General features: G+C 49.0%; 1 protein-coding gene across 8 annotated transcripts in view; it reads left to right on the forward strand.

Annotated features, from left to right (window-relative positions):
• Window positions 1-26,243, forward strand: part of AGAP1 (ArfGAP with GTPase domain, ankyrin repeat and PH domain 1) — a 413,197-nt gene that overhangs the window by 356,237 nt on the left and 30,717 nt on the right. For all 8 annotated transcript variants that reach the window (XM_036318654.1, XM_036318655.1, XM_036318656.1 and 5 more), the window contains 3 exons: window positions 3,565-3,719; window positions 6,958-7,048; window positions 7,838-8,060. In XM_036318654.1, the coding sequence (XP_036174547.1) occupies window positions 3,565-3,719; window positions 6,958-7,048; window positions 7,838-8,060 (469 nt within the window). The remainder of the gene's footprint in view (window positions 1-3,564; window positions 3,720-6,957; window positions 7,049-7,837; window positions 8,061-26,243) is intronic.

Here is a 26,243-nt window from a genome sequence, read left to right on the forward strand (position 1 = left end):
CAGGTTGTCCAGGTGGTGGCCTGAGGAGAGGACAAGGCAGCAGGCTGGAGGCTCCCCAGGGGAGTCTTTTCTCCATGGATTAGTCAGGACTGGGGTTGGAGGTGACAGAAGCCACTTTTAAAAGGGTTTAGGCCAAAAAAAGGAGGGGACAATGGGTTGCTCCTACAGCCACGGGAAGGAGGCTGGGGTGCCAGTCTGTGGTCAGCAGCGTTCTCGCCTGGCACAGATGGTGGCCTTGACGTTTCCTTCCCGTGGAGGGAAGAGGCACCTGAACCTCTGGGAAGAGGGGAAGGGGCGCTGAGGCCCCAACTCAGATATGATGACCTGGAGGACACTCAGATCATGTGTCCCCTCCCAGAGCAAAGCAGAGCATCCAGGAGCGTCACATGCTCCGATTGTCCTGGTGTGGGTGGAACTGTCCCTCCTCCCCAGGCTGACCGCTAACTGGTCAAGAAGCCGTGTACCTAGGAAAGTGGCCTCTGGACAGTGCCCAGCTTATCACTGCCACACCCATTGCACCGTGTCACCGGAGCCACGTGACAATAGGAGAAATGCTCCCCAATAGCCATGCGTCACACCCCAGCATTCTCCAGACGTGGCCAGTTATAAAGATTATGACGCTACTGACAAGCTGGTGAGGGATATTTGGGACAACTACTTCTGAAAGAGCCACCATCTTGCCCTTCTGACATCAGGGGTAAAGAAACACAACAGGGAAGTGGAGAGACCCGGCTGGCTCCCAGGGGACACCGCAGGAGAGCACCTTTTCTTAATGTCCCTCACGGGGACATTCCTAGTCTGTGGAATGGTTTCCTTCTGAGAACTGGCCAGGAGCTGAGGTGGCTCCGCAGACCTAGGGCTCCGGTAGCCCCATGCTTTCTGGGATCACTGGATGCAGGACTTGGGGTTTCCCTCTGGCACCTTCTTGTAACTTTATTTGTTGAGCCACCGAAATGTCTGGTCCATAGGTTAGCTTTCGCTTTTGCAGGCATTTATCACTTAATTCTCACAGTTCTGGGTTTTTGACTCATGGGAGGGAGAGGGTGGGCTTGCGGCTTGGAGTTTATGCCTCATGCAGGTCAGTCATTGGAATAAAAAGTGTGTTTTGTAGGGAAGGCCCTGCCACACATCTTACCGGCTGGATGGCTGGGCAGACCGAGGTAGAAGGAAATGGAGAGGAAGGTGCAACAAGGTGGGGGGAGGGGGGACGTTGGTGAACAGTGTTGTCACTGATCAGATGGCAGTGGGAAGAGGGAGGGTGTGGAATCTGGGTGATTGTGAATTTTATGACTAGAATTAACATTTTAATCAGTAACAAATCGTGAAACCCTAAGAGGAGCATTTGTGGACTAAAGCCAGTCTGGTGTGTGCCTGTTAATTTGATGTGAGAACCAAATATTTGAAGAGTATCAGTATGTGTGCATTGTTTAAATCATTTTAATTTTGGGGTCAGAGAAACAGACGTGAGAACTGTCCCATGTCAGAAGTGATTCCAGAGCTAGAAAGAAATCTTCAGTTGAGCAGAGTAAACAGATGGCAGGCCTGCCGCGTGCCCCCTCCTGCCCCAGGACAGACATTGCTAATGGATCACCTTCTCCTGCTCCAGGCGGAGTTAGGAAGGAGAGGCGAACCATCGTGTGTCACTCCCACAGGAGCTCAGACTTGGCAGGGCCCTACCGATCACCTTCAAGATGCTGAATTCCCTGCAGGCTCCCCTGACAGGGCCACACGGGGCTTGAGCCCTCCAGGGAGTGCACCCCAGAAGCTGTCTCTTCCATCTGGGGATAGCTCTGAGGCGAGAGACCCCCCTGAACGAAGAGACAGAAACATTTAGTGGCACGGAAGGTGCCGGGAAAGGAAAACTGTGTCCAGAAGTAAAAAGAACAAGAGGTGGGGGATGGGGAGGAGCTTGATTTGAAGGTGATGGAGCAGCCATAGAGTAGGTACTGGAGAGCAGTGCCCTTGGAAATTTGCAAGAAATGAACCCACAACGGTTTTGCAAAAAGGGGCGTCCACCTTCCCTACATTCGGGACCCTTCAGAGCCAGTTCCACAGATTTAAGAACAACTCACCAGGAGGTTACCTTCTAAAAGAGCAGCAGTGCTGGTTTTACATTGAACACAGAACCATTAACATCAGAGCATGTGAAGATTTCACACAACAGTGTCCCAGCCCCATTTCCTGGCAATGCGCGCAGTGGTTTGGGAAGGGGTCCCCCAGGCCTGGCTGGTGTTAGGGAGGACATGAGCATCCCCTTCCTGGGCCCTGGGGTCAATGGAGTGAGGTGGGAGGGGTCTCCCAGCCACAGAGTGAGGGCTGCTTCCCTCCTGAGACTGAAGGGAAGGAGGTGAGGACGGCCGGATGTGGTTGTAGTTGCTTTGGGAGGAGCTGAGTGAGCATCCATGTCTGGGGGCCGAGGGCTCCTGGTGAAGTCGGGTCTCAAGAGCCCAAGAGCAGCAGGGAGCACAGCAGAGGTCAGGGGCCGAAGGTCGGGGGTTGTGAGGGGTGAGGGTACTTGGGAGATGGGCAAGAGGAGCGGAGATTGTGGGAGGCAGTCTGGCCCAGTAGGTGGGTGAGCCGAGTGGCCATGGTCAGATGACTAAGATGATAATTAACAGACGCAGCGGTCAGCTAGGCAGGTCGGCTGATTCTTATCCTTATTGATAAGAACTGCTCACCGGGTGACGCGATGCAGTGAGTTCACAGCCCAGTGACTGGAAACTTGGAATCAAATGAGATGAGGCGCCCAGTAGACCCGCGGGAGAGTGCCTAGCGGTTATTTGTGGCGGGTCTTGCTGCTTGTATGTGCCGCCTCCTCTCTTGCTCTGTGGCAGGGACGGGTAGTGAGGAAAGAGGACAGATGCCGGCATTTATGGGGTGTCCCCTGAGTTAGCACATGTCACTTAGCCAGTGGGAAACGCTCCGAAGCGGGTGGCCTTTCCCCTGCTGTAGGGGTGAGGAAAGGGGCCTGGGAGGCTCCAGGACTCGCCCGAAGAGCCCGATATGGGAAGCGGCCTGGCAGGATTTGATGCAAGTTCGAACCATCCTGGTCCAGGCTGTTGCCCATGGGAAGGCTTTAATTCCATCGTCTCCAGATGAGGAGAGACAGTGGGATCCCAGCAGCCTGGAAGGGACTTCCTGACGGAAAAGAACAGAAACACAGGCACCCTCCCTGCTGTGGTGCATGTGTGGGTCTACACACACATGCAACCAAGACCCCAAAACTGTACCCAGAGATTCTCAGCACTAACTTAGTTTCGCCCCACAGGTGTGGATGGTTGGCATAAGTTACAGGGCACGTTCCTGTGTTGCTTCTGCTGTGCCTATCACAGAGATGCTGCCATCGCACGCGGATTTTCCTTTCCTCACCCCCTGGGCACTGAGGGAGACCTCGCTGAACCACTCTGGCTGCGGAACCAGACCTTGAGTGTTTGCCGGTCTGTGGACTCAGCTCTGCGCTGTGGTGGGCGCGGTGGAACCCAAAGGCACCTTTATGACTGCGGACTGGCGGAGGGCCCTCGGTCACATGAAGCTAAACTCTTCATCCCCACCCCTCTGTTTCAGAGCAAGAAGAAAACTTTGAGTTTATCATTGTGTCCCTCACTGGCCAGACGTGGCACTTTGAAGCCACCACGTATGAAGAGAGAGACGCGTGGGTCCAAGCCATCGAGAGCCAGATCCTTGCCAGCTTGCAGTCATGTGAGAGCAGCAAGAATAAGGTAAGGCCCCATCCAGTGTGTCTTGGTTAGTTGGGCATCGCCCTATGCCCCATGCACCGAGGGGTTGCTGGTTCGATTCCCGTCAGGGCACATGCCAGGGTTACAGCTCAATCCCCAGTGGGTGGCGTGCAGGAGGCAGCCCATTGATGTTGTCATTCTCATATCCAAGTTTCTCTCTCTCTCTCTTTCTGTCTCCCTTCTCCTCTCTCTAAAAATCATGTTAAAAAATCTTTATGATAAAGGTAAGGCCCTTAGGAAGCTGCCCCCCAAAATCAAGGGCAGCTGCTCATTAAAGGGATGTGGAGGCCTAATGATGCCCAGGGGAGCGCAAAGCATCATTGACACGTGACTGACAAGATCCTAGTCCTCTTTCTAAGCAAAAAGCTAACTGGTAGAAAAGATTGGGGAAGACTTTGTGCCAATACGTTTCAAATATCATGTCAGTCTCGTAGCTTAACCATGTTCCTAAGGCCATATATCCCATTGAAATCTGTATTCTCTCAACTAATCCCAAATCCCACCTTTTTATTGCAAGTGATGGAATCTTTGGGATTCTTGTCGCTTTTGTGGCCACATTTGTTATTTCAGGCAGAACACACTCAGGAAAAGAATGCAGACAGAAAAGATGCACCTTTCTGTTCTCATAAATACACAAAATTCAAGTCCCTGTCAACTTAGACACTGACTCCTGATACAGACGTAAACAAAAGTAAACACATGGGCGCATGAGCACATACGTGAGCACATGTGTGAGCATGCAGGAAGTTGTCCATTTGCTCAGCTCTGCCTTGGACTTTTTGTGTGTTTTTTAGTAATTAGAGGTAGTTACTTTGCATTTGTGTAGCCAGGAGAAGCTAAATGACTTCACTCTGCATTTTGTAGACCCTGCCCCGTGATATTCCAGGAACAAGAGTCATTCTTCCCATTTTCTTCTTCCCAACAGGGATTTCTTCAACCTCATTGTTTTAATGCTTGGATGTTTTTAACTCCTTTTCTGGGGCATTTTAGAGTCCTAGAGAGCATTTTCAAACTATAGTTAACTCGAAACGAAGAGAAAGGATATTGTCCACCGACCTGCAGTTTCATTTGTAACAATTTAAAGAAATTTCTGCCCATGATTTATGTGCAGCTCTGTCAGGGGAAGGAGTGTATCTCTCAGAAAGATGGAGTGTCTTATTTTATTACCCTCTTTACCCAGGGTAAACCAGTCATTATTATTATAATGTAATTTGCTGCTCTTTTTAAAAGTGGTTTTATACCAAGGTGGGCTGAGTTGCTGCCTCTCACTCTCGAGCATCTCAGCTTCATAGTCACGGCCACAGATGTGCTCCCAGAGCGAACGAAGATGCCCCGGTCTCCTCGCCAGTGGGGAGCCGCGGCGCGTGCCACCCACCGAACGTGGGGATGAAGTTTCAGAGCAGGAGTTCGGAGAGCCACGGTTGTTGAACAGACACATCTCCAAGTTCAGTACAAAATCATAGCATCTCGGTCAGACGGAATCAGAGGATCTGGAAGCATGTCGCCTTTTCCCTCACACCTGGCCAGCTCCTGTCCGCTCACCGTGAGACTCGAGGCATCACCTTGGGGCCTGAGGCGCACACCAGCCGTGAAGTGCGGCCCCGTTTCTCCCCCTAGACGTGTGCACGCACAGGCAGGCGCTTTCCCAGGCGGACTCACTGAGCGGGAGGAGGGAAGGCTCACGCCTGGGCGTGGCTTAACAGGTGTGCGCATGTGCACATGGAAGTAATACCCACAAACAATAGCTTGAAGGCAAAATACTGACTAGTTGAGAATGAGCTACAAGGTGTCTTAGCTGCCTGTGGATAATTCAGTAGATAGCAGGTGGAGACAAATATATACACCCATGTGCTGCAGAAATGATACAGGGAGAGAGAGAGACAGCCGACACATCCCTGCTTGTGTGTACACGTGCACGCACGCGCACACACACACACTCACTCGAGGTGCCAACATACTAGTAAACAGTTAAACATACTTTGAATACCTGGGTATCTAGCCAAAGGCATAAAACCCCAATAAGGCATGGTGCTACCTAGACAGTAGCAATTAATAAATTACATTATTAGGTGGTAAGCAATAATTATTTCATATCAAACATGAAGATAGTTTGATTATGAAGGATTCTTAAACAAAAATCAAGCTTATTCTAAATGTCCTCTGAACTGTAGTTGGCTTTTACCATTACATTAAATGTATGCGATGTAAGCCTTAAGAACGGTACCTATTCCTTTACCTAACGTCTCGACGTCCAGGAATTGACCCTCAGTGAATAATCCGGGGTTTGTGCAGAGCTTTAGCACTCTTTACAATGGAGAAACTGCGACCAACCTGAATGTCCATCAGAGTGAACGTCGTACATAAATTACCAGCAGTGGAATATCATGCAGCCATTTAAATGGCGATGCTGGAGAAAACAGGGCCGCATGGAGAGACGACAGTATCTCATTAGGCAACCTGGCAGGTTTCAAAGCAATACATACCATGGGGCTTGTTAAGAAGCACTCACCTGTGTACAGATGTGCTTAGGGAAAGACCGCAGGAATAGATATCAAAATGTTCATAAAACTTAATTGTGATGATCATATCATAGTTTATAGATTTTCATGTTCTTTTCCTCCTTCGATGTTGTCCTCACGTGCTTAGAGAAGACATTCAAGTGTGAGTTTAAGAACCACGCCCAGCCACTGTCCCACTCCTCCCTGCCCCACGCAGGCTAGTGACTTTGTTGTTGTAGCAACTGAGACAGTTTGAGGAAACGTCACGGGTGGTGTGGCCGTGGTCTCCTGACCAGGAATCATGATGTTTGTCTTAACGATGCCGATGAAGCCTGACCCTTCTCTTATAAGCGGAAAACTTGTTTTTCATTCTGTACTCTTCACACCAAGTAGACACATGGCAGTGAAAGCACATTAGCCAGTTACGTTCCCCAGGCGGCGGGTTGTCCCCGTTCCGTCACAAAGGGTCCAGCACGTGCCTTTGTCGTCATGTCTCGTAGGATCATGCTCACCCAATAAATCTTAACATGGGGGTGCCCTCACAGCGCCTTCTCAGCGTGACTTTTTCCTGAAGATACTGGAAGAGGAAAAATTGTTTGAAATTGCTCTCCTGCCATATTTGCTCACAATCTGTTTGAATTTTCTTTGGCGTTATGAGTAGACATCTGTGTTTCTCTCAGGTTTCTCATATCTTGCATTTGTGTGTCTTCTTGTATGTCCAGTCCCGGCTGACGAGCCAGAGTGAGGCCATGGCCTTGCAGTCGATACGAAACATCCGAGGGAATTCGCACTGTGTGGACTGCGAGACCCAGAGTAAGTGGGCGCCGGGGAGGGCCTGGGCCTCCTCAGTGGAGAGGGTCGGATTGGGTGGTCCCCCTGCGTCTGACATTTTTAGTTCCTGTGGCTCTGTAATAGTTGGTGCTACCGGAGGGCCCATTTATGGGGAGAAATGTAGAGCCTGAAGGTCAAGTTACAAACACAGCAGGTTGCATAGCCCGATGCAAGCCAAGCTCTGGCTTCTGCAGTTACTCAGAGAACAAGGGGAGGTGGAGGGGCTGAGATCAGAGACCAGTAGATGACACATCGACAAAGACTTCGTTATTTTTAAGTCAAACTATCCAGTTTGGGTGAACATGCTGGGAGATATCCCATCCAGAGTGACGAAGAACTATTTGGCAACGTACATAATGGCACAGACACCCCTCACTTGGCTGTGCCCCTCCAGGAACTAAGCTGGGGTCAGGGGGCAGATCTAGCTTCAGAGGTGTTCCTCACAGCGCTGTTTATAGAGCAGAGCATGGCAACATTGCCAATGGGCAAAAACGAGGAACTGCCCAAACCGGCAATGGCAATTGTCTGTTGGGCGGGAAGTTCCAAGGATTTCCAAAGCCAGATATTTCAGATTAGCCACCAACCTGTTCAATTTTGTAAGACACCTTAGATAGCAGCAAGAACTGACCAGAGAGTGTTTTCAAGCCAGACCCCAGGGAGGGGTCTGGATGTGAAGTCTGACTGGCTAGTGTTTTGTTGCTGAGATGCCAAGGGCAGTGAACGAGCAGTGATGGTCTAATCCCATGGGGCCCTCTGCTCTTCTCCCCACAGACCCTAACTGGGCCAGCTTGAACCTGGGAGCCCTCATGTGCATCGAGTGCTCAGGGATCCACCGGAACCTCGGCACCCACCTCTCGCGAGTTCGATCTCTGGACCTGGACGACTGGCCCATCGAGCTCATCAAGGTGATGTCGTCCATTGGGAATGAGCTGGCCAACAGCGTCTGGGAAGAGAATAGCCAGGGGCGGACGAAGCCCTCGCTGGACTCCACAAGGTAAGAACACAGCAAGAGCCCTAACCGGTTCGGATCAGTGGATAGAGCGTCAGCCTGCGGACTGAAAGGTCCCAGGTTCGATTCTGGTCAAGGGCATGTACCTTGGTTGCGGGCACATTCACAGTAGGAAGTGTTCAGGAGGCAGCTGGTTGATGTTTCTCTCTTATCGATGTTTCTAACTATCCCTCTCCCTTCCTCTCTGTAAAAAATCAATAAAATATATATATATTAAAAAAAAAAAAAAGAACAAGGCAAGGGGTGTGGTTTGGGGGCATTTTGCCAACAGTTGGACACAATTAGAACTGCCCTGGCAACCTGTAGGGGTGCTGCTTAGACCAGCACAGAGATCTGTATTGAAAATGGGTCTTCACAGATGTGGCCAATTTAAACGCCTTCATTGTTTATGTTTGTTTTTTCACCTTGGGGATTCCTCTCCCCTCCAAGAAATGTATTAAGCTTCTAAACTTATGAATGCATCACTTTAATTAATACATTGCTAATAGGAGTAAGCTGCACCATTAACACCAATTATGAATTTCTGATTCTTTAATTTTGTTATTTTTACATCTTTGATAAGCATCTACTCAATTGACATACACACACAAAATAAGTGAGTTCATGGTAACAAAATATATTTTATTTCCAAAAATATATTTCTAACTTGTTTAATCAGACAAATTTGGCATAATGTACAGTGACTCCTCATTAATGTTAATTGTTACCCAGTGTAAAAATCGCATTTATTTTGAGGCCATTTAGTTTCTCGTCTTCCACTTACAGCTATGATAAACCGGTTTTGAGCACACATGCATATTTAATGCGCCTGAGGGGTGATAGAACGGCTTCCGAGGGAGCCTCGTTCCCGGAGGCAGGACGGACGCTTCCCTCTCCGGGTGTTCGGTTCTGAAGTCGGGTGTGGGGTTCCCTCTCAGCATTCACATCTCAGGGGTGTGGAGGAGCAGGGGGAGGCCATAGGTCTCCCAACCTGAGCACTTTTTAAATTTTTTTGCTGTTAATCAAACAACATGAAAGTCCAAGCAGCGGCCATTGTGAGGGCAAGAAGTGGGTCCCTCCGCTGGGCGACAGTGACGCTCCGAGTGGGTGGGCTCTGGGTCGTTAACACTGAAGAGAGAATTTCTGGTGCCACCTTGGGTTCACTTGGGAGAATGAAGCCGGTGCGGGAGCAGTCCCGCTCCGTGTGTCAGGGCTGCTGCGGAGGGCGAGGGCGAGAAAGGGTGCGAGGGGCGTGTGTCTCCCACAGCGGAGGTTTGCTGTGTGAGCTCTTGGAAGGTGAGTTGCAGCTGGTGATGAACATGGGCAAGTGTCTTATAGGCTGAACAGAGGGTGCACTTTCAAAATGTATTTATCTTGACTTAACACGAATGTGAACATCGGCCTGGTCACCAGCTAGGAGCATTCTGAAGAGATTAATTTTTGTTATAATATTTTTTTTGTAGATATAGTTTCCTTGGAAAATATTTAGGTCTGAAAATGAAAAATGAGTGGAAATTGGATTGAGTATAATGTATGAGTACAGAAAAACAATTAAAATGGGTCAGAAAAAATTAACCTGATGCATTTTACCTGTTTCTATATAAAAGAAGCATATATTCTGTGGTTCATATCATGAACTTGAGAAAAGTTTGTTTTTTCATCTGTCATAATTAGGAGCATTTAGAATGATTGGAAACAAGGATGTGGGTTAATTTTTTAATGGTAACTACTTGACATCAAGGTTATCTTCTCATAAGTGCAGACTGTGTGGGGGTGTTTTAGATTCCGATTCCTGTGTGTGAGTCAGGCCCTTGAGTGTGTCAGTTCCCTCCTCTCTAGTGTCACGCACATCACATCTTTATATTTTAGAGTCGTATCAGAGCCTCCCTTCCTCGCAGAGGGGGTGGCTACCATTAAACCCCATCCTGGGCTTCCCTAAAAAGCGAGCAGAGCTGGAATTCCTCTCCAAGGCCGGGCGGGGGCGGGGGGGGGCGGGGCGTGTTACCTGGTGTTTCCAGGTAACTTTGGGAATTCAGAAATCTGGCCGAGACCGGTTTGGCTCAGTGGATGGAGCGTCGGCCTGCGGACTGGGGGGTCCCGGGTTCGATTCCGGTCGGGGGCATGTGCCTGGGTTGCGGGCATATCCCCGGTGGGAGATGTGCGGGGGGCAGCTGATCGATGTTTCTCTCTCATCGATGTTTCTGACTGTCTCTCTCCCATCCTCTCTGTAAAAAATCAATAAAATATATATAAAAAAAAAAAGAAATCTGTACATTCTTAACAAGATAGGCACCTATAAGAATTCGATGTTTCTTTGTGCCTTTAGTAATTTTCCCAGGGAGTTTCATGTTTAATTAAATTCAGCAAATACTCTTGACCACCTTCTAGAAAAGAAGTGATAAATGGTTCTTGTAATTGTCCTGTGGTCGGGGGTGCCCTTGGGGCCAGACGAGGAGGCCAGGGCTGGGCCAAGTTCACAGGACAGAGGGGTTCTCATAGCCGCTGTGCTCCAGGGAAGTCTCGCTGGAGAAACAGCATCTGAGCTGGACTCGGGAATGTGGGGTGATAGCCAGGCCTGGGGGTGGGGAGGTGGTTAGGCAAAGGCAGGAGTGGGAAGCCCTAGGGCGCCCATTGGGGTTAAATGTGGAAGTCAGTGTGGGGGGCGGTCTCCCACGGGGCTGGTTGTGGGGATGGGTGGTGCCAGAGCCGAGCCGAGGCCTGGGGGAGCCTTGGGGGTGAGAGGGTGGGTAACAGCACCTGAGGGGTGGGCAGAGGGTGAGTTGTTGGGTCTGTTTATGCCTCCGTGTATGTCTGCTTTTCCCAGAAGGACCAAAGGCAGGCAGCAGCGTCATTGGGAGGGATGGCGACGAGGCAGGGAGGCCGTCGGAAGGCGTGGCCCTGGGGGAACAAGCCATCCTGCATGCCCTGTGAGAAATGAAAGAATCTCATCCTGGTAGAACACGCAGTCACTCAGACACCCCCACCTGCCCTGCCGCCTGCGGCGTCTGCTAATAGACACGAGGCACTCCAGGTCTGGGCTAGAATCTCCAGGACTCTGGTCTGTGATCCAGTCTGGATCCTGCCTCTCCAAGACGGCAAGGAGACACCCCCACAACCCACCCCCTTTGGTCTCCGCGGAACCCATGACGGTCAGAACAAACAGCCGGAAGGGTCTCTCATGTGGCCCTAATGGAACCCTAAAAAGCACTATTTTTGTAACTGTGTATCTCTAGCCAAGGAAGACCCCAGGGCCATCCTCCCGTCTCATTCTTTGTTTCCTTGAGAAGCTCTGGTCCGTTCGAGTTTGTTCAGAGGATTCGTTCTGACAGTGGGATATAATTAGGAGCGTGCTTTCCTCCCTGCAAACACACACGCGTGCGCATGCACACACACATACATATACGGGGTCAGGACCGTGGGGACATAGAACACAGCAGATCCTTCTCCAGGGAAACAGCCACTCCCCAGAACCACCGAACCTGGGAGTCGCCCAGTCCTGCGGGCAGGGAGTTAGGGAAACAGGTGCCTCCGCCCGGCTGGCAGGCCGTGTGCTCCTGGCCCCTGCACCCTGGTCAGGCGGCCTCGGCCGGCTCATAATTGGTTCCAGAGATTCTCAGCCACCCTGAGCACTGCCGGTCCAACCTTACCAGCACTGTGATCAATCGAAGCTGACGGCGGCAAAGCCGTATTGACTTCCCATTCCTAAACCGGGGAACCATTAGTCAAGAAAAGCATCTTTTAATTACTCCCAGGAAGAAAAAAAAAAATCTTTTTGGATGGATTCTGCAACAACTGCCATTTTTCCCAGTGCACTCGATACGAAATGTCTTGTCGCGGGAGGGGAGAGGGCGCCCCGCGTCCCCGCTCCGCATGGCGGTGTAATTTGGAGAAAGCGTGTTCTCGAGGTCGATGCCGTAACAATTAACTCCATCTGCGGTGGAATCCGAATTCTCCTCTCTAATTGCTATTGATACCATTTAAGCACACACTTAAAATATGGATTTTAAATGCGGAGTAACAGTAGACAACATCAGCTAGATTGTAGAGGCTGCGGAGGGGCAGTCTGCTGTCTGTAGGAGCAGACTTAGGACGCACAGCCTGTGAGCTTGTGCCTCACACCACGTAGTGTGTGGTTGTCCGTAGGTGGCACTGGGGCCCAGAGCACCCAGGCCAGAGGAGTCACCAAGCTCCTTAGTGATCCTGTTTCGAGTGAAGGAATAATTCGCTCAGGTAGAGATTATTAACGGTCAGGTGCCTGTGTCTTGAGTGAATGAATGAGTGTGACAGGAAACTGGTCAGCGTGGGCACACCTGTCAGGTGCTCTTGCCCCCTCAGTGCCTCGTGTGTCCTGAGTGAATGGGGGCTTCAGCGTGGCCAGCACACAGCTAGGACATCTCAGTCCACCTGTGCGTCCTCTCGCCCTCGGCCACGCACGGGGCACTGGGGACTATCAGTCTTCTCTGTTCCCAGCCGTGGTTCACTTAGCATTTAGGCTTGACTGCAGGGAACAGCGTTTCCTGCCAGGACTGAGCAGAGCCCTCTGGTGCCGCTTTCCTGACCACTGTCCTTCCTTCCTCTCCCATCTTTGTGACTCTGTCGCAGCATTTGGCCCGCGTGGGTCCACAGGGCCTGGCTCTGAGGCATTTCAGTGCAGGTAGCCTGTGTGCGTGGCGATTTGGGGAATCAGAGCAGCCCCTGTGTTCTCACATCCACGAAAGAGGCTGAGAGAAGCCCCCCAGTGACCTCAGTCCTTCCTCTGATTCCACTGGGTCAGTATGCAGTCTTTTCCCTCTTGTAGCATCCTTTCTCTTCTTGTCATTATTTATCAGTTCACCTGCACACCTAAACTCCCTTCCTGTCTTTAACCTGTCAAAGGATGTCACTTCAGGCGGAAGACTTGGGGCGGGACTGGAGGTGTCCGCATGGGAGAGACAGGTGCACGCTCCCAGACCAAGCGTTCAGCCCAGTGATCCGAGTTCGGCCCTTTTGATTCTGGAAGGCCACTTCATCTTATTTATGCACATGGAGATGTTGAGAAAGGGGAGATGTATCCAAACTGAAAATAATTGGATCCCCACCGCTAACTCTGAGATATTAAAAGCAGTACCACTTGGCCACGTCTTTGTCTCGTTAGGTTTGATCATGAGATCACAATATAGTAATCTCGGGCTCAAATTTCTGGCATAGAGACGCCCCGTTCCAAATGGGGCCTCAGGGAACACGAGTTCCCACAGCCCCAGGACTGTCTCATCTTATTATTTTTCAACAGTTCTTGGCCCTCCAAGGTCAATGTTTTGTCTCTTTTGAGTGTTCCTCTATGCTTGACACCTTTTTCTATTTTCTTTCTTTAAAGGGGAAAAAAAAAAATGGGCAGGGGAGACATAGGCAAAAAAAAAAAAAAAAAGGACTTTGCCATGATGACCAGAGCCCATCTGCAGTTGGGTGGCATCTGCTCCCCACATGTCACTTCCCTCATTAACAAGCAATTGAATTAATTAAATGCTACTCAGAACACGTATAACAAGCTACCGGCAGTGTCCAAATTAGCACTGATAATCAAGGATGATTTCCTTTATTATCCTGCTAAGTGATGTGCGGACTCTGATCTCCCTGTCTGCCCTCATCTATTTACATACCCCCAGCCTCTGCCTTTGGACTCGGAGGTTATCTTACCTAGTTAATTTGCCACGATCACTGAGCATGGCCGATTGATGCCCTGCCCCCGCGCCAGCGCCACCACGGCCCCCTCCCCGCCTGCCCTCCCCCAGCCCAGCCTTTGTATCTCAAGCTCACTGATAAATTAAAGGCCACCCCTGTGGTCTCTCAAGTGAGTAATAGAGGCAGAAATTTCATTTTGCAACTGGCTGATTTAATGATCCAAAGGGTAATTAATGGCCTGATTATCTTAATGTTAAATATGTCCGGCAGCAATTACTGTGACCTCCCGCTTGTCAAGGTCCGGGCTGTGCTCTTCTTTCAATTAAGTTCTCTGGGGCTTAATGGTATGAATAAACTCCTCTGATTCTATCATCCCGGACGGACGCGGAGGGTTCAGGGAGCTGGGGGCTCGTCTGGAGTTTTAATCAGCCTGTCTTCCACTCCTGCGACCCGAGTTAACAGTCACAACAAGGGCAGCTTAACTTTCCTCTTCCCTGCAGACCGCCCCCCCCCCCCCACGCTCACTTTCTGTTGTTTTATTTTATTCCGTGTCTGGTATTTATTTCAGCGCTCTGAGGGAGAATTCTGTTTGTGGAGGGAGCCGCTGTGCTCCGTGAGGCCAGTCTCTTCCAATATAAATTATCATGTGAGCGCTGTGGTTTTCCTGTTTGACAGGCTTAATTAATTGGCAGGAGCCCCCGAAAATGACAGTGCCACTAATTGCAACTCAGAGTGAATTTCTGTCATCGTGGTGCGCCTGTCAGCGGGCATGCCCAGCCCCAGCCGGCAGAGCTGTCCAGCCTCCCAGCCAGACAGGGACAGGGTCCTGAGCAAGCAGGGACAGCGGCAGATTCTGGGGACCTGGGGGGTTGCAGGCAGGTCGTCTGTGTGCCGGCCTGACATTTGCTGCCAGTAAAGTTGATACATCCATGGCCCTGTAGATGCAACAGCTGCTCGGGGATCTCAGATTTTACTTAAGATATTTTAGTGACTTCTCCTAGCAAGCCAGCTTGGAGTCAGACTCTGAGCCATGACTCACTTAGCGACTGGTCAGGACTGGATGGTCCTCATTAGCACATCGCTAAATAGGCTTGAATTTACCAGAGCTCTGTGCCCAGATCAGAAATATTCCCCTATAAATATTAAGCCAATTAGGAAAATGTACAAATGAGAAGTGCAAATGCATCAGCACTGCCTCAGAAATGATACCTACGGATTACAGCTGGCAACAGAGACAGCCATCCGGCAAGCCAGCGGCGGCCGGGAGCCTGGCGGGTCCACGCTCAGCCGCTGTGCTCCCGACACAGCTCTCCGTCTAGACTAGTGCTCATTGTAAGAAAGGCAAACTTTAGAAGATTCTCCATAAGGTTGAGCAAAATAGGACCGCTTCCTAGAGACTAACTGCCCCTCACACTTGCCTTTGAACCAGACGGGCAAACAGCTTCTGGTTGGGTGAGGATGGCCACCGCTGCCTGCAGACCCCCGGCATCATTTGATCTTGTGAGACCAGGTGTGTATGGGAACCAGCTTTGCAACCGGGGCTTGAACACCACTACCATTTCCTCTCTGAAGTGTAGCCATAGAGACTATCAAAGAGTCTGGTTTTTGGGTTTGTTTGTTTGTTTTAAAGAATTTGTATTGTCACTGGTAGATGAAAATGCACGTCATCAATAAGCATAGCTGTATTCTAGGTGCCCTGACCACGTGTGGGCTCCTGACCATGTGTGGGCCTCTGTCATTTGCGAGCGCATGAATGTAACGGTACGGGAGCCTGTTGAGACTTGAATTACATGTTGTGGAAGACATTCGGAACACGGGCCTGTAAACACTCTCAGAACAGCTGCCCTGTAGATCTCCACCAGTGGGGCATTCCCAAAGGGGCGTTTCTCCCAGGGCTGTCTGATCATCGTGCACCAGAAACTCGCTCTTCCGAGGATCCATTCTGCTTTCTCCTTCCTGATACTGACGGAGACAGGAAACAACCCCGTGTCCAGGGTTCGCAGTGTGCTGTGTGCTCTTCCTTAGCACAGAGCCATCTTGTGACGTGGGAGGAGCCCGTGTTTTAGGGGAGAAGAATGTGGACTTAGGGTCCTTGAGTCATTTTTTCCAGGGTCACCCAGGACTGTAGGACAGATCACCTGACCCCGGGTGTGAGTCCTGAAACCCAGCCCTGGTCCTGCTGCTGCTGCTGCTGCCCTTTTTCTGCTCAGCATTGTGCCCAAATCTGAAGGTCAAATCTGAAGGTCACTCATGGCATCTGGAGACACCATTGTGTTTACCAGCATCCCTCCCCTCTCCTCCCCTTGACCCCAGCTCAATTTTTAAATAAGTCTTTATTGTTGAAAGTATTACATATGTTCCCTTCCCCCCAACACACACTAACCCCGCCCCCCCAAGCCCTCACCACCCCCAGCTCATATTCTTATTAGCCATCCTATCTCTGTATATATAGTGTATTTACAAAGACACATATATAATTAGTGTACATAACTGCAATATCTTTCCAATTACAAAATGCTAGAAGCCTCACTCGTGGTAACTTAAATAAGAATAACAAAGCATCATTTGTTTTAGTATCTATTCATGTGGCAAACCTGATCTTTTCAGTTTCCTAGTCATTCCAAAGTCTTAATTCTCTGTGGTCGATGCTTATCTTAAGAGCTTCTACAGAAAACAGCGCCGAGAAATCTACATATCTAGATCGACCCACATAGGCACCGGGTTCAAGCCCCAGCTTTTTACATAACCAGGTCCTCCCACCCGCACTCCCTCCGTGCATGTCCCTGACCCAGCACGGCCTGGTGAAGCGTTCAGCGTGCATTTCTCAGCTCACAACCAGGTTTATTATCTGCATGATGGAATGTGGAGCTGGGCCAGAGGAGTTCTAATTTGGTTGCATGGCCAGCATTGTCTGCAATTTAGAATTTTAAAAAGTCAGGGCATTTTCTTATTTGTAAGATTCAACTAGCCATTGTTTTCAACCACTTACTCATGTGAATTTAATGCTAAAATGAAACAATCTTTATGAAGTTTCCTGGGATCTTTTTTGTCTGGAAAACTCAACCAGCTTTGTGCCTGGGTCCTGCATGCTGACAATGAGACAGACAAGTGGTGCATGTCCTCTTAGGTGCTGGGGAAGGTCTGCTGATGTGGAAGATGCAGTCCATGTTTACTCTGCATTGTATCTGTAGGGTGGTTCATTGCAACTTAAGCATTACCTAGAAAGGTATATTCTCAGCTCTATTCCAAACCCACCCAATCAGTATCCCTTAGGTAGAGTCCAGCAGTATGTTATAACTCTAGGTCAGCGGTTCTCAACCTGTGGGTCGCGACCCCTTTGGGGTCGAACGACCCTTTCACAGGGGTCGCCTAAATACATCCTGCATATCAGATATTTACATTACGATTCATAACAGTAGCAAAATTATAGTTATGAAGTAGCAACAAAAATAATTTTATGGTTGGGGGTCACCACAACATGAGGAACTGTATTAAAGGGTCGCAGCATTAGGAAGGCTGAGAACCACTGCTCTAGGTGATTCTTATGCACATTAAAGTTTGGGGAGCACCTGTCCACACCAAGCATAATAATAAACAAATATCCACAACCCTGCCTAGAGTCCTCCTCCCTGACTTCACCGAAGTCCCTGGACTTTATTCCTCATTTCTTGAGACCTAGCTATGTGTCTCATGTGACCTTGCATCTCCAATGTACCATCCTAGCAAGTGCTGCAACCCACTATGATCAAATGCCATTTTCCCCAGGAATGCAAGGTTGGTTTGATATACAAAAATTGATCAGTATTATACAACACATTAATAGAATGAAAGACAAAAGCTACATGATCATCTCAGGAGATGCAGGAAATCCATTGGACAACATGCAGTAATACCCTTTCATGATGCAAACACTCAGCAAACTAGGAATAAAAGGAAACTTCTTCAACCTGACAAAGGGCATCTATGGAGAACCCACAGCTGACATCATCCATAATGATACAGTATACACAGTCAAGAATAAGACAAGGATGTCCACTGTCACCACTTCTTTCAGCACTGGTTCAAGCCAGGGAATTAGGCAAGAAAAAGAAACCAAGGGCATCCAGATTAGAAAGGAAGAGGTAAAAATATTTGTAGATGATGTGTTCGTGTGTATAAAAAATCCGAAGGAATCCACAAATAACTGTCAGAGCTAATAGATGAGCTTAGCAAGCTCAAAGAATACAGGATCGACATACAAAAGTCAGTTGTGCTTCTATAACACTAGCAATGGACAATTCAAAGTAAAAAATAAGAACACAATTTCAATTACAATATCATCAGAAAGAATAATATGCATAGGAATAATTTAACCTGTATACTGAAAACTACTTGAAGATGACCTAAATAATTGGCAAGACATCTATCCTCATGGGTTGGAAGACTTGACATTATTAAGAAAGCAGTATTCCCTGAAGTTAATGTATACATTCAGCACAATTCCTTTCAGAATCACAAATGTGTTTTTTTTCCAGAAATGGACAAGCTGATTCTACAGTTTATATGGAAATTCCAGGGAGCCCTCTCCCCACCCCCCCCCCAAGATTGGCAAAACAATCTTGAAAGAGAATAACAAAATTGGAGGACTCATATATCCGAATTTAAAAACTTACTGCAAAACTATAATAATCCAAGATTATTGATATTGTCCTAACGATATACATATAGATCAATAAAATAGAATTAACAGTCCTGAAGTAAGCCCATACATCTATGGTTAATTTATTTTCAACAGAGATGCTAAGAAAATTCAATGGGGAAAGAATCATCTTTTCAACAAGTGTGGTGGAACAACTGGATATTCACATAGAAAAGAATGAAGTTAGACCCCTATCTCTTGCCAGATACAAAAATGAACTCCAAATGAATCAAAGCCCTAAGTGTACAAACTGAAACTATAAAACTTTTAAAAGAAAACAGAGAGAGAAATCTTTATGGTACCTAAAGCATGAGTGACAGAAAAAAATTGATAAATTGACCTTCATTAATTAAAAAAATTTAGAGCTTCAAAGGACAATACCAAGAAAGTAAGAAGACACAGAATGACTGAACATTTGAAAACCAAATGTCTAGTAAGAGTCTAGTATCCAGAATGTATGAAGAATAAGTTTAATTCTGCAATAGAAAACAAATGACTCAATTTATAAATGTGCAAAATCTTTGAACAGACATTTCTCTAAAGGAGGTATACAAATAACCCACATGTAAAGATGCAAAATATCATTATTTATCAGGGAAATGCGAGTCCAGCCACGTTGAGCCACTGCTTCTCACCCACTGGGATGGCCACAATGGAAAGGCAGTGGCAGGTGTGGCGTGGCTGTGTGACAGTTGGGACCCTCATGCTGCCAGTGAGAATATTAAACAGCACAGCTACTTGGGAAAACACCCTGGAGGTTCCTCAGAACATTAACCGTGAAGTTACCATATGACCCAGAAATTCCTCTTCTAAGCATATACCTGAGAGAAATAAACACATGTGCATACAAAAGTTGTGCCTTTGTGTTCATAGCAGCATTCTTCACAATAGCCCCAAAGTAGAAACAGTCCAAATGTCCATAAAATGAAAGTAGCCCTAACTGGTTTGGCTCAGTGGATAGAGCGCCTGCCTGCAGACTGAAGGGTCCTGGGTTCGATTCCGGTCAAGGGCATGGACATTGGTTGCAGGCACATCCCCAGTAGGGGGTGTGCAGGAGGCAGCTGATCGATGTTTCTCTCTCGTTGATGTTTCTAACTCTCTATCCCTTTCCCTTCCTCTCTGTAAAAAATCAAAATATATTTTTAAAAAAGAAAGAAAGTAGGTGTATAAAAGGTGGAATACCCACACGGCGGGTTATTTAGACACGGAAAGGAATACAGTACCATGCACACTACAACATGGGTGAGCCTTGGAAAGATCACACTGAGTGGAAGGACCAGATGCAGAAGGCACATGTCACATGACTCCCACTTATGTGCAGCAGCCAAACCAGGTGCATCCACAGAGGCAGGTGGATAGAGCCAGGGTGGGGGAGGGGCAGCGGGTGGGGGTGTCTGCCGAATGGGTGGCTACAGGGTCTGATCTGGATTTCCATGGTGGTGATGGCTCTATGGCCTTGTAAATATACTAAAACCACTGGGTCATACACATTGAAAGAATGAGTTGTATAGTATGTGAATATGTCAAAAAAAATTTAAAAAGGTAAGAAGGAATTTTCAAGGAGAAGAGATGGGGAGGGCATTCCACCAAGAAAACCTTCTGGGCGAAGGTGTAAACCACTCAGGGTGGCTGAAGCCGGGCTGGGGAGAGGTTAGCCCAGCTGGCATGCGGCCCCCTCGTTTGGCACATGAGCCCGTGCAGGAAGGGATCCGGCATAGTGCTCAGGGCAGGATTTGCATTTGAGCCAAAACTCCCTGACTTGGAGGGAGTGAGGCCAGGTAGAAGGTGGTGCCTCATGTCGGGAATGAGTGAGTGTGAATGAGAGATAATCGCCGCCAGGTGCTCAGGGCCTGTGAGGAGCCTGCGAAAGGCCAGGCGCAACATAGCCTGGAATTTGACCCCTGGAATCCACGGGGCAAATCGACGTCATTTCTCTGTTCTGATACTAAAGGAAACTGGATTCAGTCGCTCAGCCTGTGAAGCCAGAATTGAACACCAGTCCTGCTGACTCACAGACCTCTTAGGAGGCAGCCTGGCCAAAGGGATGTAGGACATCACACCATCAGGACTCACCCAGCCTGGAGGCCTGGAGAGAGACGGCATCCACCATGACGATTAGTGTTCTCTCTGGGGCCATGGGGCGCATGGCAAGGTCTTTAAATGACAGACGACAGAACAAACAAAAGGTAATTTCAGTCATAAAACCCTGACCGTTTGAGATTCGGCTAATAAAGGTGTCAGGTGCACACAATTGTGACCAGGGACATTGACAAGGTCGTTAAGCTGAGGCTGAGCCCTGCGGGTCCCATCGTGACTCTAGAGAGGGATCCCTGGGCTTGGGGACAGAGCGTCCAAAACCTGCAGGACAAAGCCAGCCTCCCCCGGATGCGAGCCCTGATCTCCGAGACATTGCTTGAGTTCCTGGAGAATGGGGACAGCGGTGGCAGCACCACTGGAGCTTCAAATAAGTGTCATCTGTAATGGATACAAAATTTCACCCACCTGGGGTCTGGAAGATGGACGTTACCTGGGGTACACATCACTCAATCTTGCATAAAAAAGCCCATCTCTAACATGCGTGATCTAACACAGCGGCCCCGGAGGATAAAGACAGCCCTGATGACCTGCCTGTGACTTCTGAGGACCACCAAGGCCGGCCTCATGTCTCACACCCATCCTCACGATCCTAACGAAGTTAGAGATGCCTGTTTAAATCGGAGAAGAGGACACCGGGCAGGGCAGGTGCTTGCCTGTGGTCTAACCCAGGACTTGGAGGAGGCTTGTTATCCAGAAGCTCCTAAAGGAAATGGGCCACGTGCTCATGAGCATGGAATTCGACATATACGTGACCAGGGCCCTTGTGCCAGTGCCTCTCTCTCCTGTGCTTTCGGCTCAGGGAGTGTTTGGAAATGACCTTGGGGGTGGACGGTTGACTGGCATTTAGTCCTGAGGCCTGGGATGTATGTCCCGGATGGTCCTAGGAAAGGAAGAACTGCCCACAATGCCAGTAGCAGAAGAGGTCTGAGTAGCACAGAAGAACCAGCCAAAAACCAGGCCACGCCGCTGCCGAGGGAGCCGGAATCCGCTCTGTCCCACAGTCCTGTGTGGCCACAGCTCCCCTGAGCAAGCAGAGCTGTCTGCCCGTCTGCCTCCCCCAGACTGCCCACCCGACGACCACCAGCTTTATACCCCGGCCTGTCCCCCAAACACAGCCCAGCACTGGCCAGGTGGTGCATGTACCTGCTGACTCATTTCCAGAAAAATCAGCTGCCAGCTTCCCGAAGCCACTCTGGGTGGGCCTCCGGGAGGGCAGGGGAGACAGTGGCGAGGTCATGATTTTTTACTTCCAGACAGTGCTTTCGAGCAGACAAGCCTCCTCATTAAAGACCCAGTGACAGTTTCATTAGACTCGTCCTGTGTCCTTGATCGTAAGTCCTCTCTGAGCCATTCCTTCCACACCAGCTGCTGGGAGGGAGCAGCGGGCGTAGCAGGGCCCCCAGTGAGAAACCAAGGGCGCTGGGCCTGTTTGGGCGACAGGGCAGTGCAGGTCCCTTAACTTCTCCCGACAAAGTGTCCTCTGCAAAGGGAGAGGTTGAGTGGAGACCGCCAGGGAGCCCTCGGCACAGTGTCTGCAGTTCTCTCTTCCCTCCCCCATTTATTTATATGTGTGTGTGTGTGTGTGTGTGTGTGTGTATGTGTGTGTGTATATATGTATATGTGTGTGTGTGTGTGTTTGTGTATATATATATGTGTGTATATATATACGTGTGTGTATATACATATATATATATATATATATATATATATGCACCTAATATGCAAATTGTCCCCTCCGGTGTTCGACCAGGAGACCAGGAGTTTTATTGTTCACTATGACGTGCACTGACCACCAGGGGGGTGACACGGAATGAATGAAGACCCCGGCCAGCAGCCAGAAGACCCCAATCAGCCCTGATCGCAGGCCAGGCCTAGGGACCCTACCTGTGCACGAATTTCGTGCACCGGACTCTAGTCAACTATAAAAGGCTCAACATCTCTTTGGTGGGAGTAAGACTGACTGTACAATAAAGACTTCCCTCATCCTTCATTTAACCACCCCAGCAGTCTCTTCTGAAGGCAGCGACTTCGTCATCGGGCTGCGGTGTAGACGTTGAGGAGCTAATTCACATCACACGCTCCAGGCAGTTAGTGGTCAGCTTCCGTCTGGCACGCACAGCACAGGCTGTCCTTCATTTTCAAAAATGTAAACTCAGCCATTTCACATTCATTTTAAAAATTAAAAGAGTCCATTTGCTCTTACTAAGTAGTAGTCTGCATCAAATCCAACACCTAAATACAGCAGGTGCTGCTCTGAACCAGAATCAACATGTGAAAGCGTTATGAAAATTTGCATCAAAATAGTTGAACAGTGACCAAAAATTACTCCAATGCAAAGCACTCCCTCCGATGAGCTTTGTACTTACAATTCCCGTTTTCATTTCCTTAACGGCGTCTGTGGAATGACCAGGACCTGAGTCCTCTGTGAAGAGAGCCAGAGGCAGAGACCTGCCTAGGACGTGGTTTCATTGCTGTGCAGCGTCTGGAAGAGGCGGGTCTAAGCCACAGGAAGCAGATCCAGCTGGTCTGAGGTGGAAATGCAGATCAGCTGCAGTGGACAGACAGACACAGGGATCTTCGGGGGATAGCAGTGTCATAAAACTGAGTTATGGCGATGGTTGCACAGCTCAGTGGATTTACTAAAAATCGTTGGATTGTATACTTAAAACAGGTGGCGTTTGTGGTGTGTAGACGATACCTCAATAAAGCTGTGAGGGAAACCAAGGCCTCAGCCCTGGCCACACACTGAGGGGCTCCCAGTGTCTGAAGAAACACAAGACAAAAAGGAGCTGCGCCCGTGGGGGTGCAAACCGCAAGGGTCCCCTGCTGCAGCTGTCGTGGTGAATGGTGTCCCAGCCTGGGACGCGGACAAGGAAACGGAGCCCAGACCTCTTTTCCTGGATTTTAAAGTCTTTCGGGTAAATATGGAACCTGCTGGGGCCTCCTGGAAATGGCCTGAGGTCTCCCCTGCACAAACCCGCAGGGGGAACACTTCTCCTGGGCTCCTGTCACCTCCTCACGCTCCTCCCAGGCCTGGGAGGTGTCCCTGCATCTCTGACGGCTTCCGAGTCGGGCCTCTGACAGTGGGAACAGCCATGCGAATTGCCAGACGTGTCATGAAGATACCGTCATTGGTTGTAGGTTTGAAAGCTTGTGTCGGGCTAAATGGCTCAGAATCTGAAATTTACTTGGAGAAGAAAACCAATCAAGGTCCTCAATGAGAAAAAAATGGCAGCAGCCGTGGGGCAGAGGAAGGCAGTGCTGTGGTGAAGTCTGCACACGGCCTCGGGCACTGAGGAGGCCGCTCCCGCTTTGCCAATACCCCTGTCCCGTAACGGCCCTCCTTCGGACGTCCTTCCCAGTAAGATCTAGAAAATGACGTTGTTTCCACAATCAAGAGGCTACTATGTGGGGTTTTTTCAAGTCTCAAGAACATCTATTTCTTGAATGTCTTAACCATGTGGTGAATGGGCCATAAACCAGCCAGACCTGCTCAGCCCAGGAACCAGGAGGCTGAGTCAAAGCTGTAACTTCCAGAACGTTCTCCTGGGGAATTTAATTCTGGCAAGTGTTAACAAACAGATGGTTCTGGAAAAAGAGGTGTTTGAGAACTGAAATAAACAGAATGAAAGTGGCCTCTATCTGGTATGCACAGCTTCCCAAACCAGGAAGGGGCCAAGGCTCTGTGCTGTGAACATCCTGGCCAAGCGCAGTGTTTCCCAAACTCACTGGACAACGGAACCCTTCCTGAAGAAATCCCTGCTCGAGGTGAGGGCCCGCCTTTGGTGGTGACTGTATACTATGGACTAAAATACATACAGGTGCACGCATGCACCTGTGTTCCACCCCCAGTTAGTGTCTGCATTACAGGAAGTCTTTATGTACGCAACATTTCTGCCACGAAATAATGCTCTAAACAGCTTCAAAGCCTGTGCTAGGCTAGTGTTGCATCAGGAGCCGCTTTCCGTGTCATTGTGCTTGTTTCTGAAAGCATTCTTTTCAGTGGTGTCCCAGTAATTCATCCCATGATTGAGTCAGCGCTTCATCATTTGCCTGTGGACATTGGGAATATTTGCAAAGAAATACTGAAAGCATGCTGGAGTGTGCATGTTTGTGGCTTCATCTTGGGGGGCTTATGACTCATTGTTTTCTAAAAATAGGTTCCTAAAAGGAGCCTAACTGGGTCAAAGGTTGTAGACTTGAGGAATTTAACTAGTGTCATTGCAGTGGTCTCCAGAAAGGTACCCTCGCCACACCACCCCCACCCACGGCCAGCCGGCATCCTTCCTTTTTCTCTTCCTTCTTCACCTTATGCCCCTCCGCCCCTGAAGCCAGTCCAGGTATCATCTCCAGGCTCAGCACCGCTTTGCTGGGGACACTTCTTCACTCACTAATCTGCTCTATCAGTCAGGGTTTCCAGAGGAACAGAACCAGCTGTGTGTGTGTGTGTGTGTGTGTGTGTGTGTGTGTGTACGTATGTATGTATGTATGTACATGTGTACGTACACACGTGCACACAGAGATTTGTGTTAAGGATTTGGCCCACGATTGTGAAGGCTGGCAAATGTGAAATCTGCAGGGCAGGCCAGCAGACTGGAAACTCAGGCAGGAGTTGATGCTTCATTCTTGAGGCTGAATTCCTTCTTCTTTAGGAAACCTTAGGTTTTTTCCTCATAAGACCATGAACTGACTGGGTGTGGCCCACTCCCATTGTCAAGGGTGGCCTTTCCTTAAAGGCAGCTGATTGCAGAAGGCGTTAACCGTTCACAGCAATGCCTAGATACCTGTTTGATTAAATCACTGAGCGTCACAGCCTGGCCAAGTAGACACATGAAACTGACCATCGCACCTGCCATGACTCCAGTTGCCCAGAGAGTTCCATCCCAGCGGAAGCCACAGCTGTCCCTCCACACCACTGACCACATAGCCTCAACCTTCTTATTAAAAAAAAATGAGAACAACAATTCTTGCCCTACCTCCCCACTAGACGGTTGTGAAACTCACAATGCCGTCACTCTGTGTCACATTTGTATACCCCCTATAGTGTTCCCTCCACTTGACTGGGAGCCCGTGTGTCCAGATCGGGGGAAGGTGCTGAGCAGTGGCCAGGCAGACGCCGTTCTTCTTGGTCAAAAGCCGCCAAATCCTTAGCGAAGGCTCCTCCAGCAGAGACGCAGGACTTCTGCCCGGAAATAACTTCCCAGGGAACACATGTGGATGGTAGAAAAATGTCCTGTTTCCGTCTGCTTAAAGTTCTGCAGTTTTTTGCAGGGCAATTATCTGTATAAAATACTTTTTCTTTTTAAGTAGGATCCTATCGCTAATGAAACCATATTTTGAACATGAAATTGCTACAAAAGAGAAAAAAATGTCATTATCCAGAAAAGCAGCAATAGCTCACGCATTTGATGGTCTAAATAGAATATTCCTCTTTTAGGGGAGATGAAAGCAGCCCCCTCGTATCAGCCTATGAAATTATTTTAGAATTGAGTTTTAATCCCTGGACCGAGGAAGGGGAATGGAACCCTCACACACAGGATCCAGGCATGGGAAGTCAAATCTGAAATTTAGAGACAGGCTGTGTAGGAGATCAGGCCTGGTCCGTAACCCAAAAGAAACATGAAAAAAGGGTGTTTTAATGTTGGAAAAAGGCAGCTTGAAAGGTAAGGCTTCCTTCCTACCGCTCCCTGGTGCCCTTTTCCCCTGATCATGTTAGCTGGACGTCCATTTCTGTAAGTTTTCCCCCTAGAACAAAC

The sequence above is a fragment of the Myotis myotis genome, unplaced genomic scaffold, assembly GCF_014108235.1.
Source record: "Myotis myotis isolate mMyoMyo1 unplaced genomic scaffold, mMyoMyo1.p scaffold_m19_p_8, whole genome shotgun sequence".
NCBI classification, from domain to species: Eukaryota; Metazoa; Chordata; class Mammalia; order Chiroptera; family Vespertilionidae; genus Myotis; species Myotis myotis.